The sequence below is a fragment of the Notothenia rossii genome, assembly GCF_949606895.1.
Source record: "Notothenia rossii genome assembly, chromosome: 2".
Classification (NCBI taxonomy): domain Eukaryota; kingdom Metazoa; phylum Chordata; class Actinopteri; order Perciformes; family Nototheniidae; genus Notothenia; species Notothenia rossii.
In genome coordinates, this window is record NC_136904.1 from 11,008,476 (window position 1) to 11,021,591 (window position 13,116).

The 13,116-nt window shown below is 38.3% G+C and overlaps 1 protein-coding gene and 1 long non-coding RNA gene across 2 annotated transcripts; one reads left to right on the forward strand and one right to left on the reverse strand.

Annotated features, from left to right (window-relative positions):
* Nucleotides 1-416: 416 nt before the first annotated feature.
* Nucleotides 417-4,809, forward strand: bcl2l10 (BCL2 like 10). Its single transcript, XM_079664515.1, is given in 4 exon segments — nt 417-494; nt 497-520; nt 1,620-2,078; nt 3,883-4,809. Coding segments are annotated over 4 exon segments (669 nt in total). The 5' UTR covers nt 417-431; the 3' UTR covers nt 4,006-4,809.
* A 2,749-nt stretch (nt 4,810-7,558) lies between these two features.
* On the reverse strand, nt 7,559-12,495 carry LOC307029002. Its single transcript, XR_013805189.1, has 4 exons — nt 12,337-12,495; nt 11,654-11,751; nt 10,763-10,839; nt 7,559-10,191 (listed from the first exon to the last, which is right to left on the reverse strand). It is a non-coding gene; the product is annotated as an uncharacterized lncRNA (long non-coding RNA).
* Nucleotides 12,496-13,116: the final 621 nt, after the last annotated feature.

A 13,116-nucleotide genomic window follows, 5' to 3' on the forward strand; every position in this document is an offset into this window, starting at 1 on the left:
CGAGACCTCCATATTTTGGTAAATGTAAAAATGATATGTGTCTAATGACCCACACATTACAATACATATAATTTAGCTGACGCTTTTATCCAAAGCGATCATTTAAAAATGTTTACATGTGATATTCATAACTGTCGCTTTGTTTCTCAATCAACACAGTAGTCTTTAAATCTATATTGCTTTACAATAATCTTAAAATTGTATTCATTTACACAATAAGGTTGAGTTTCGACTTGTTTATTATTGACAAGTCCTTTCGATTTCCCTACCTGATAATGACAGAGTTAATTGGGTTTTTTCCTTTCATCAGGGAAACAGCTCTCGCTATGCATACTGACGGGACTTTAACGGTTTTTTTTATGCCATTTTCTTTTTTTTGCGGTGGAGCAGCACATGCATATAAGAAACCCGGAGGCGGAGTCATCTGATAGATGTGTAGCAGCCAGCCTGAGTGCGAGTGCAACAAGGATCTCCTTCCGCTGTCCGTATGTGCAGAGAGCAGTCTGATATCGCTGGGAGGGTAAGGTTTTGTCCCTTTTACGCACTGAAAAATGTATTTGACTTAGCTATAAATGTGTCCTTTTGTAAATGTACAGCTTTTACCACAGATAGGTGCTTGTATTTTATATTATAAAGGCGTTTAATGTGCGGATGTGGCTCTCGCAGTGAGCTAGCTCCTCGTAGCCTGTGTGGTCCTTTGTGTCCTCCATTGCTCTGGTGACAGATCTTGGGAGGAAAGGCAGCCGGTTAGCCTGCTGCTAATTCAACACTTAAATCCCCTTTTTTAAAGGATAATTCACGTAATGCAACACTCAAACTAGTCTGGTATTTACATATGTATAGCTGTGTATTTAGCCTTCAGCATCTTCCGGCTTGCATTAACCGAGAGCAAGCGTTCACACAAGCGCTTTAAATGGAAGCTGTTTAACACCAGGCTAACAAACCCTCCATGTCTAGTTATTTAAAAAACCTGGTAGTTATTATAAAGTGGGGTTAAGAGTATTCTGATGCTGCTATTTGTTTATATTTAAAGAAAATATCTTGAATGGTTAGTGGTCAAATATTATTTCCAGGGGATGCTAATGCTAACTATGAACTGGGCAGTTGTTGGTTAACCTCGTTAATTGCAGGATGTGCTGAATGAAATTATCTGCTAATTTGTGTAAAGCTGTCATTTAAATGAATTTGTCTTTCTTTAATGGCATTTTTATGAAATGCTGTGCTCTTACTCTTTTTTTTTTAAAATGAATTTGCAATACCATCACTTTTTGATAAGAAAGTTGCAAATGTACTTTGAGATGTTGTATGACCTTCTATAATGGCATGTAATACTATGACATCACTTTTTCATAATGGGACACTTTACTATGACTCATACCATTTTATGACATTTGTTAATGTCATACTATGACATTGTTCTGACATTTTATACAATACAATTACATTTTTAACACATACTATGCTATGACATTTTGTGTATTATACAATTCAGCATTATTTTTGGTATCAAGTACTTGAATGTACTTTTTTCCATGAGCTGTTGCCTTCAAATCAACAAACCATATCTGTGGTTCTTCAAAGCAGAAGAATAACTTGCTTTATCTTCATTTCTCCTGTAGAAAATGTCGTGTGGGCTGTGGAAAGAGACCCTGGCTCTGGCAGAGGACTACCTGTCCCTGAGCTGCACGAGCCCCCGGCCAGCCCCCCCGCCTCCCAGCGAGTCAGCCGCTGCCATGAGGTGCCTGGCCCGGGACATGGAGGCGCAGCACCAGGCCCGCTTCCACTCCCTCGCTCAGAGCTTCCTCAGGCAGTGTGGGCCGGACCCCTGCTCCAGCCTCAGGAAGGTGATAGAGGAGCTGGTGGGAGATGGACACTTGAACTGGGGGAGGGTTGTTTCCCTTTTCACCTTCACCGGGGTGCTGGCCAGACAGCTGCAGGAGCAGAAGGGTGTGAAGCTGGGGCAGGATCCCGGGCAGGAGCCAGGACCGGAGCCTGGGAGCTGCAGAGGGCTGGCAGAGACCATCGCTGACTACCTGGGGGAGGAGAAGAAGGACTGGATGCTGGAGAACGACGGATGGGTAGGTTACAACATGTCTGCCTTTCAACTGATTACATCTTAGATATTGCAGAGCTGTGTCAACACAAACATTGGAGATAAGGGGTATGTTTGATTGTATCGAAGGCGTTAGGCCATTTACATTTAAAAAATCCCCTTCAGACTCAAACTGAAAGTGTTGCATTTAGAATTTGGGCGTTGGAAACCCCCCAGAGTTTGATAGGATCATGTTCGCTTCCTGCTCCGTTTTATATTCAGATCTGTGTAAACGTGGCTTAGAAACCAGCCAGGGCTTAGTTTAGATGCAGCCTTTTGAGTTTACGCTTCGCAGATGAGACGACGGACGCTCATGTTTCATGTGGTTGCTTTGATTATATGAATTGTAGAGCAGCAACAGGAGAGATTGTGAGGAATGTCGTCTACAGAAAGACAACCCTCAAACCGAGTTGGGTCTTAAATGATCAAACTGTTTTGTAAAGGTCAAACAGAAGCTGTGTTGTCGGGCAGAACTGGACTATACACTCGTCTAGCCAGTGGCAATGAAAAGGACGAAGGTCATTTCAAACGTGCTTGTTGTGGCTTATTTAAGTGGGAAAAGGGTTGGGATGAAACCAAGTTCCCAGAAGCCTCACCAAACGGAACACAACTACAGTTGAATGTCTGCTTTTGTCAATGGGTTTGCCCTGGCCCCCTCCCAAACACCCCCCCCCCACACACACACACACACCCACACCCCCCCCCCCCCCACACACACACACACACACACACACCCACACCCCTCACCCCTCCTTTCTTCAGCTGGCAGCTGGTTTCAACAGACACGTAACCAGCTCAGCCAGATGGACTTTGTAGTAACAGTCAGGGCTTCTATGTGTGTTGGGTTTGGCTTCATATTGAAGTTAGCGTGGTATGAATATGAAAACAAGCAGCTGCAGAGGAACACCTGGAGCCGAGAGCAGGTGCAACTCTGGCCAACTGTGTGGCTTCAGTCTGACAACATGACGGAGACAAATACAGCAGAACTGGTTATTATTGTCTCGCTAATGGAGCGGAAGAAGCTAGAATGAGTTCATAACTAAATGGACTGTGAACGAACAAAAGGCCATGTGTTTCTGTAACTTCATGTTATTTTAATGACTTTATACACTATTAACTATCTTAATGTTTAATATAATGGTTTTGTATTTATAACCTATACACCTTAAATCTCCAAGTAACTTGTACAACATTTGAAGTATATAATGTGAACATACTGAAGTAAAGTACAAGTTCCTCAAACATGATGAAGAGATTTACAGCAGAACAGTTTTTTAATGTGTTGCTAAAAGAGCAGAATAAGCTAGATATAGATATATATTTATATATCTAGCTTATTCTGCTCTTTTAGCAACACATTAAAAAACTATATATATATATATATATATATATAACCAAATTGAATGTTTTCTGCACAAAAATGAAGACAATGCCACCTTCTATAACTTCAGGTTGACACTTTGACATGATTTATTCTGCTTACTTTAAAAAACTGCTTGGCTGTCAGGATATTTAAAAAGTTGCCGATCTCAGCAGTACTGAGGGCAAATGTCTGTCTGTGTTTATGTAAAAGCACGGCGCTGTCAGGGACTGAGACTTATTATCCATAATATATCGTATAATTGCCGCTAGCTGTCGGCCAAGCTGTCGTTTGGCAGCTTATACTCTCTCTCTCTTTTTGTTTTTAAAAACCTACAACATAAGCAGAAAAAGTCACGAGTAGCAGATAAACATTCGCTCTTGCCAGTAAATGAAAAGTTCTTAACCATTTGTTGTTTCTCTTCTCGTAGGAGGGGTTCTGCTCGTTCTCCCGCACGGCCAGAGGGGTGAGCCAGGACTCGTCCATGAAGACGGCGCTGATGGCCGCCGCTGGGGTCGGCCTCGCCGGACTCACCTTCCTCCTGGTGCGCTAAGCTAGCCTTCGTCATCATTAACACGTCTCCATCCATGTTCTCATATGGCACAGTTCAGCAGACGAACATCAATGCTGCAAAAACAGGCCTAATCTGTAGTGAATTCAGGGTTATAATCTCAAGTCATCAACTGAATGTTTGCACATGCTCACACCCCACAGACGCATCAATACTGACATTTGCTCCTTAAGATTGTAAACATAATCTCAATGCCTTCAGAAAAGTTGGAGTAAGTGGCATTTAGCTTGCATATCTTTAGACAGTTTAATTACTTAAGCACAGGTTTCTGCACAGAATCGTCGTTGCGCTCAATGTTTTGTATTTTCGACTGTGCAGCTATAAGACTTTCATTTCAGTTCTTCCCACAGCTTTTGGTTTTGATTTGTTCAATTGTAAGCTGCCTTTTTTTATTCATGCGTTTACCTGAGTTGTGTACGTGGTATAGAGCGATTCTTGTGTACAATGTATAAATTAATATATTATATTTATATGAAATGAAACTGTAAGCAGGGGCCCTTTTTTTTCTATCTGACCCGCAGCTAACTCAGTTGTTTCATTGTTCTCATGCGTGTCCTGCATCCATGTGAAATGTGATTTACAACACAACGGTGCTACGATATGTTGTGAGTTGTTTCTCATATCAAACAAACCAGGGACCAATCTGACTTCAAACATATTGCTATTAAAACAAACCGTTGCTATAGCATTTCCCCCCCTACAGATCTCTTAAACATTATATTTTTACATTGTTTTGGTCTATTTATTTGTCACTGTTTTTTTTTATAATAAAAAAAGAACCAATAATGGAGTTTGTGATTCTTGTGTGTGCAGAGAAGTCTTTCTGTCTTTCTTTCAGTGTGTCCTCTTTCAGCAGGTCTGCACAGTAGGAATATGAAATGGTCTGCCCTCCTTTTTATATGCAGACATATTTCCATAAATAAGATATGTCCTCCTGTCTGCCTCTGTGCTCCTCTGACCAGCGCTCTGCTCAAGTTACGCAACAGGATTCACGAAACATACTTAGGCTCAAAATGTGACATTTGTTTGTCATTTGAGAAAAAAGGATCTAATTTGTTTCTTTCGAATAAAAAACCTGTGCAGAAAACGAGAATTAAAGGACAGGTTTGCCACTAAGTTAGCCATTAAACGTCTTTGGAAAAATTCTGACAATGTATTTAAGTTAATGGACTCCATTTATAGAATGTGTTAAGGCTGTATATTGATATAACACTAGTTTATTTGACGTGCTTATACATGTATAGTAATCCAACATTAACACATGTTACTGATCTTAACGTTATATGTACACACATTGGCTTAATGGCCTTATAATCTTATATTGCTTAATATAAGGACCTTTATACAGAAATGTCAACAAAAAATGAGGAAAAGTTACAGCTTGTCAACATTGACTTATATAAACTGACTGTACAACAAACAATCCCTAAAAAAAGGAATACAGTTTAGAAAGACATTTAACTAAGAGGAGATGACCTCACAAACTTGATGATTACAAATGAGGTGTGTGTGTGTGAGAAACTGCAATGAGGTCGTTGTGCCTGCATCTCTGACTTCTCATAAGCAGACAAAGAGCCTATGTGTGGGTCTTTACAATCAGTTAGAGCGCTAAAAATAATCCCCCCCCCCCACACACACACACACACACACCAACTATTGTCTCCATTACGATCACAACACATAGTACAGATAACATTGTTTGTGAAAAAAGAGAACCACGGCAGCTTCTGATGTGGAGATGAGTTTCCTGTTGACAGTTGTTACTCTACCACGCAGTAAAACCCCAACACCAGTGTTGCAAACAGCAGACAAAATCTCTTGTTATTATCTGTGTATTTTATGGATTATATAGTGAAGAGATTACATGGGGAGAAGTCCTCTATTACTACTTTCAAAATCAATCTAGAGGGCTTAAAGAGGCAAAATAGATGTTCCTTTCATTGTTACATTGACAGTAAACACAAAGAACAATGGCTCCCTTTGAAGGATAATGCGGTTAATAAATCCCATGAAAAGCCAACAGTGAATTAATCATATTAACAAGTATTCTGTTAATCCAAAGCGTGATATAGCTTTGATATTTCTGCGTTTCATACATTTCCTTATCCTGATGGTCACTGTGCTTTTTTTCTTTAGTCTATGACACATGCTGCTCTGCTGCCACAAATACTCAATAGAAACCAAAACTGTGGCTGAAAAACCCCCCCGACAGATACACAGTCTGCCCCTAATGTGCGCTAAAATAAAAACAGTGCACAGCTGTTTTAGGAAATTATAATATAGTATAATAAGATTAACTTTTTTCACATGCCAGCTGGGAAATGTGTTTTTCCTATTGGTTAGCCTTTTTTAAGTAGTTATATAGAACCATGACCCGTTTTTAAAGATTTATGTTTTCAATAGGAAGCAATAAGCTTAAGGCTACAGACAGGCCGGAGAAAGACCCTGTGAGGGGAGTGAGCGGCCTGTTCAACTCTGTGACCTCCACTCACCGACACAACAACAAACACACAGCTGCTCCTCTTATCACCGCTCAATATGTTCACATATGATATCACAGATACATAACCACTGAAAGAAACATGAATATTCCTGTATTTCTGATTGTTTAAGCAAGTTCTCAAATATGAAAGGCACTGTTTACTTATATAAAATGCTATTATAAGATAATGTTTTCAAAAAATAAGATTATATTACATTCAAATATTATACTTTTACTTCAGTACTACTTTTATTTGACACCTAGTTATTGTTACTTTGCAGATTTAAAAGGACACACCTATCATGAGCATTTACAGACTTTTTCAAGAATAAATATCACCAAAAAACAAAAATGTGTTACTTATTATTATTATTTGTATGTATTAAATAAATTTTTGTAGTTTCATGTTTATATATTCATATGATGCATTATTTTAATAAATAAACTACGACATGCTCATTTCTATTATTTTCCAGAACAGAGATCTAAACATCGGATAAAGTCAGGTTGGAAATGTCAGGGTATTATTTGTTCTCATATCAATCATATTAACACTATATTGACATATTAAATGTGTATTAAAAAGGGAATTTGTGATATATAATATATACATTTATATTTGTAAATAGGCTACATCCTTGTCCAATGCTAATGTTTCTGGAATTTTGGAGAAATCTTCAAATGGAAAATGAAATGAAAACATGTTGAAAACAGTTTTTTTTGGTGTATTTTTAGAAGTTTTCATTCACTTAAGGTAAAATAAGACGTGATATATAGAAACTAAACAGCCCAGACTCCAGATTGACCGGTGTACAAATAATTAATGCTTTAGCAGGAAGCTGTGTTTCCGCCCCATGTTGATTTATCAGATAGGCTTATTGATATTGATTTCATCTGGTGATAACAGAAGGACGAGGAGGAAGTCAATCACCATTGACGGGGAAGATGGTATCAGACACACAGCCGGCTGTGATCACCACAGAGAGAAATTTGACTGAAGTCAGGACTTACTTTGACAAAACAACTCGGCACTTCCATAAGTAAAAGTCATCATTGGTTGTTCAGTGATGCTTTATTGCATTTCAGAGGATTAGCGTGGTTTGAATTTATTACAAATTAAATTACAAAAGCATAACATTACTTTAAGTTGTTTTCAAAAGTTCAAATATGTACGAGTCAAAGTCATTTTTGCTACGCTAATACAATTGCTACAGTAACAAGAAATAGCAGATTTAGTACTAGGGCATATTTTGCAAATTCGATCTGAAGAGAAGAGTTTGTATTCATCATGATTTCACATTTAGTTCTAATCAACAACAAAAAAATATATATTTTGTATGTCTGACCTACCAAAACATGGTAGAATAGTTTGGCATTTATAAATTCTTGCCGAGAGTTAAATGAGAAGATTATGACCACTCGTATCTGAATGGTAACAATATGGCTACACCTAGCAGCTGGTTCGCTTAGCTTAGCATAAAGACAGGAAACAGGGGGAAACATCTAGACTGGCTCTGTTCAGACGTAACAAACCTGCCTACCAGAACCTCTAAAGTTCACAAAACTAAACATCTTACAGTGTGCCTTGTTTGATCCACACAAAAACCAAAAGTGTAGAAATTACAATTCACTATTTTACGAGGTTGTGTGCCGGACTGTTTCATTGCCTGGACCCGTAACTCTGCTAGGGGGCCAGGCAATGAAACAGTCCGGCATATAACCCCACCATCAAACAGCAAATCGCTGTTTTTACACTCTGGTTTTTGCATGGATCAAACAAAACAGATGTTCATTAGTGAGCTTCAGAAGTGCTGGTAGGCAGCTTTGATTGACAGGAGCCAGGCTAGATGTATCCCCCTGGTTCCAGACATAATGCTAAAATAAGCTAAACCAAACGTTAGCCGTAGCTTCATATTAACATTCAAACATAAAAGTGGTAGCAGTCGTCTCATTTGCCAACTCTTTGCAAAAAAGCAAATTATCTTATTTCCAAAAATGTCAAACTATTCCTTTAATAACAATATGGCTACAACTAGCAGCTGGTTCGCTTAGCTTAGCATAAAGACAGGAAACAGGGGGAAACATCTAGACTGGCTCTGTTCAGACGTAACAAACCTGCCTACCAGAACCTCTAAAGTTCACAAAACTAAACATCTTACAGTGTGCCTTGTTTGATCCACACAAAAACCAAAAGTGTAGAAATTACAATTCACTATTTTACGAGGTTGTGTGCCGGACTGTTTCATTGCCTGGACCCTTAACTCTCTGCTAGGGGGCCAGGCAATGAAACAGTCCGGCATATAACCCCACCATCAAACAGCAAATCGCTGTTTTTACACTCTGGTTTTTGCATGGATCAAACAAAACAGATGTTCATTAGTGAGCTTCAGAAGTGCTGGTAGGCAGCTTTGATTGACAGGAGCCAGGCTAGATGTATCCCCCTGGTTCCAGACATAATGCTAAGATAAGCTAAACCAAACGTTAGCCGTAGCTTCATATTAACATTCAAACATAAAAGTGGTAGCAGTCGTCTCATTTGCCAACTCTTTGCAAAAAAGCAAATTATCTTATTTCCAAAAATGTCAAACTATTCCTTTCATAACAATATGGCTACAACTAGCAGCTGGTTCGCTTAGCTTAGCATAAAGACAGGAAACAGGGGGAGACATCTAGACTGGCTCTGTTCAGACCGTTCAGACTTAACAAACCTGCCTACCAGAACCTCTAAAGTTCACAAAAATAAACATCTTACATTATGCCTTGTTTGATCCACACAAAAACCAAAAGTGTAGAAATGACAATTCACTATTTCACGAGGTTGTGTGCCGGACTGTTTCATTGCCTGGACCCTTAACTCTCTGCTAGGGGGCCAGGCAATGAAACAGTCCGGCATATACAGTAACCCCACCATCAAACCGCTGTTTTTACACTCTGGTTTTTGCATGGATCAAACAAAACAGATGTTCATTAGTGAGCTTCAGAAGTGCTGGTAGGCAGCTTTGATTGACAGGAGCCAGGCTAGATGTATCCCCTTGGTTCGGGACATAAGGCTAAGACAAGCTAACCAAACGTTAGCCGTAGCTTCATATTAACATTCAAACATAAAAGTGGCAGCAGTCGTCTCATTTGGCTAACCCTTGGCAAGGAAGCAAATGAGCAAATTTCCGAAAATGTCAAAATATTCCTTTATATTGGTAACATGTGTGGTTTGATGAACAGTTTCATTTTGTTCCCATTCCTGAGTAAGTATACATGTGATGTTTTTGAAGAGAGCAGTTCCTCAGGCTCCAGGCAGCTGAACAGCTTCTTGACTTGCATCGTGAACACATGGCATTATTTTTTCATGTGTTCATTCATAAAAAGAAGTAAAGATCAGCGCCCAGATCTTCAGAGTTGCTCTTATCATCGCTTGCCTGTATTCACAGTGTAGATAAATGGTCTGATGGCTGATGGTAAAACTCATTTGTCTTTGTTTGAATTTTTCCCAATTATATTTTTAGGATTGTTTTTCTTGTCTTGTTTTCTTGTTTGAATTTCCTTTTGTGCTCAAATAAGCAGTTGTGAGAGAAAGTAGCCATTCAAAAAACAAACCATTGACCTTGCAGTGTGAATACAGGCAGTGCTTTAACCTCCAGCTTTTAACGGTGTCCTCATTTGTTCAAGACTTCCTTGATCAATTTCACGACCTGTTCACAGGAAACACAAAACATGTTGGTTGTTAAGGACAGGTTACGATTCATGGATAAGTTGTCATCTAATTGTCAACAAGCATTGATGAGCCGCTCAGGATGAATTGTAATCTCTTTGGTTGATACTCCAACTCAAAATCCGACTTCTCGTCTAATATTGTTTAACTTTTGTGATAAGTACTACTTTTATAGTGTATGCTGGCATGCTATCACAGTAAACTTCAAACATGGTTAACATTTTGAGCATGTTAGTATGATGATGTCACAGAGCATGACCCTGGTTTACTGTTGAATATTAAATCAAATGGATTTATTTCATGTTATATTAACTGATGTGAATTCCCCATCAGTAACCACGTAATCCTGGTATTTTATAATAACTAGTGATAACGAATGTGATATCGATTCTGCTGGCAGTTAAAAAAAAAAAGTAGAAATGTTTACTGTAACTTGACATCCAAATGTTTTTATGAGCCTAAAATAAAACCTTCATCCACTTAAAACTAATCAGTTGTTTTGTGGTAATGCTATACTGTAAAAAAAGATGTAGAAAACATAACTGACTGACCTCATCCGGAGGAGGGATCTTTCCCGTCTTGAGCTTGGAGTAGATCAGCTGGCCGTTCACAGAAATCTCAAAGCTGTCTGTGGGGTGAGAAAGTACATCAATGTTAATTCATTGTAGTATATTGTATTATTTACACAATAGTATCTGTGTGTAAGTAAAGCAGGTTTATCTGAGAAACAGGAACTATATCACTGATACTACATTCCTGTCAACAAAAGAAACACCAGAACAAAAACAGGTTGGTTTTCAAGTTCTGAAACCTAAGAAAAACGAGTAAACAATTATATTTTTAGGACGTGACAAGAGAAACTGTCGGCTAACTGAAACAAGAAACACAGTTTAAAGTCTTTATTTGACAGTGTTTAAAAAGTACCAGTGGTGTAAAGTCACTAAGTAGATTTACTCAAGTACTGTACTGCTACTTTGTACTTCTACCCCACTACAATTCAGAGGTTAATCGTGTACTTTTACTTGTGAAATATGATTAACACTGAAATAATGCTTTAGTTTGAGAGTAACAAGCTAGCCTGCAGTATACAGCGTAATTCAAACTAGCTGCACCTTTACCAGCCTTGATAACACTCTTATGCATCAATAATTATAATCAATCATATCATATATACAATTCTGAAATGGGCCAATTTGTATAATGAGTACTTCTACTTTTGGCAATACTTTTGTACTTTTACTTGAGTCACAATTTGATTGCAGGACTTTTACATGTATTCCGACACACTGGTACTTCTACTGTTGCTCAAGTTCAAGGTCTGAGTACTTCTTCGACCTCTGGTTGTTACCCATAACGTGTCATGATAACACTACTTTATGTTGTGTCATTTTTCTCTTTCATTATGACGGATGAGTCTGAGTGTAAAAGCAAAAGCATCTTACTCTGCCTCCCGACCCTCCCGGTCACCTCCTTCACTCCAGGAACCTGCCGAATTGCTTCGGCTAGTTGCCCGTAACGGTATGAGTAACCTCATCCGCTACTGCAAACAAAACAAGAAGAAGGAGGAGAAACACATCAGCAAAAACAAACAGATTATTGGCACACAGAAACTCTCAGACCAATAAAGAATGTCTGTGTGGATGAAAATAAGCAGACAAAGCTCAAAGTTCAGTATTTCTGTGTCCTTTTCTTTTGATCCACAATATATTTATTTGTAAAACCATGAAATACAATATTTAGTTTGAAAGAATATACAATTGCTGGATTGACACAAAGTAAAGTACAGAAAACTTCAAACCAGAATGCTTCACTGTAGTATGGTGGTATAAACAAAATGGATTCTATTAGATGAAAAGTATTTACATAAAAGTACAAGTAGTAAGAAGAATACAATACTAATACAAGCTCAGCAACAGCAATGTTTACATACAATACTTATATAAAACCCTCTTAAATCCTGTTAAGTTAGGATCCTTAACATAGTATGAGTATTGAGATATAATTCCCAACAGCAACAGGACTACGCCCTAGTGTGAAATAAAACAAAGATCTACCTTCTAACTTTAGAGATGTTATTACAGTGTGTTCTGAGATCATGTTACAGAATATAAAGTGAAACACTCACCAGTATTCGACCTCCACAGAAGCCATGGTCTTTGAAAGCAGTTTTCACGGCTTTAAGTCGACGTAGAGCTGTGAGCCTTTAGTCAGGAAAAGAGTTGAATAAAGTGCAGAGTCATTGTTTTCGTCTTTATAAAAGTACACCGCACCCTGTGGGAGGGGGAACCAGTCTGACTGCCTTCTGAGTCACACCTAACCACAAGCTGTATTTATATTCAGTACACTTAGTTTCCTTTCTCATGCCGTGTTCAAGAGTTACTTTAATGCTTCTTTAACCAAGTGTTCCCACACCACTTCATTTTCTTCAAATTCAAAGGTTTCACAGGTCCCACTTCACTCAAAACGACAAGACAGGGCTTAGTTTGAGACATAGATCAAGGTTCATGACTTTCACAACACTGAGAATGTGTGACACAAAGAGTAATAGCAGGCATTGAAGAAACTCAGAAATAAGAATTAAAGAGAGAAACGCCCATGTGTTTAAAAATGCCTTGCTGTATTAGTGACAGGAGGCAATACCGTCTTCAAACACAGCAAAACAATATAATTAGTAAGTTATGTAGAGATTTGAGAAAAATAACAACGTAAAATCACTTAAATGTCTTCTCTTGCATGTAAATAAATATATCTTTTTATAAATATATACATTTAAGCACTTTAAAACACCTGTCTATTTATGAAAATCTTCTAAATCTTTCAAGGCCTCAATTTTTTCCTTCAAAATTCACAAACAGTCAGGAATTTGAAGAACTTCCTTAATTATTCCTTCTTGAGGAGGTTCCTA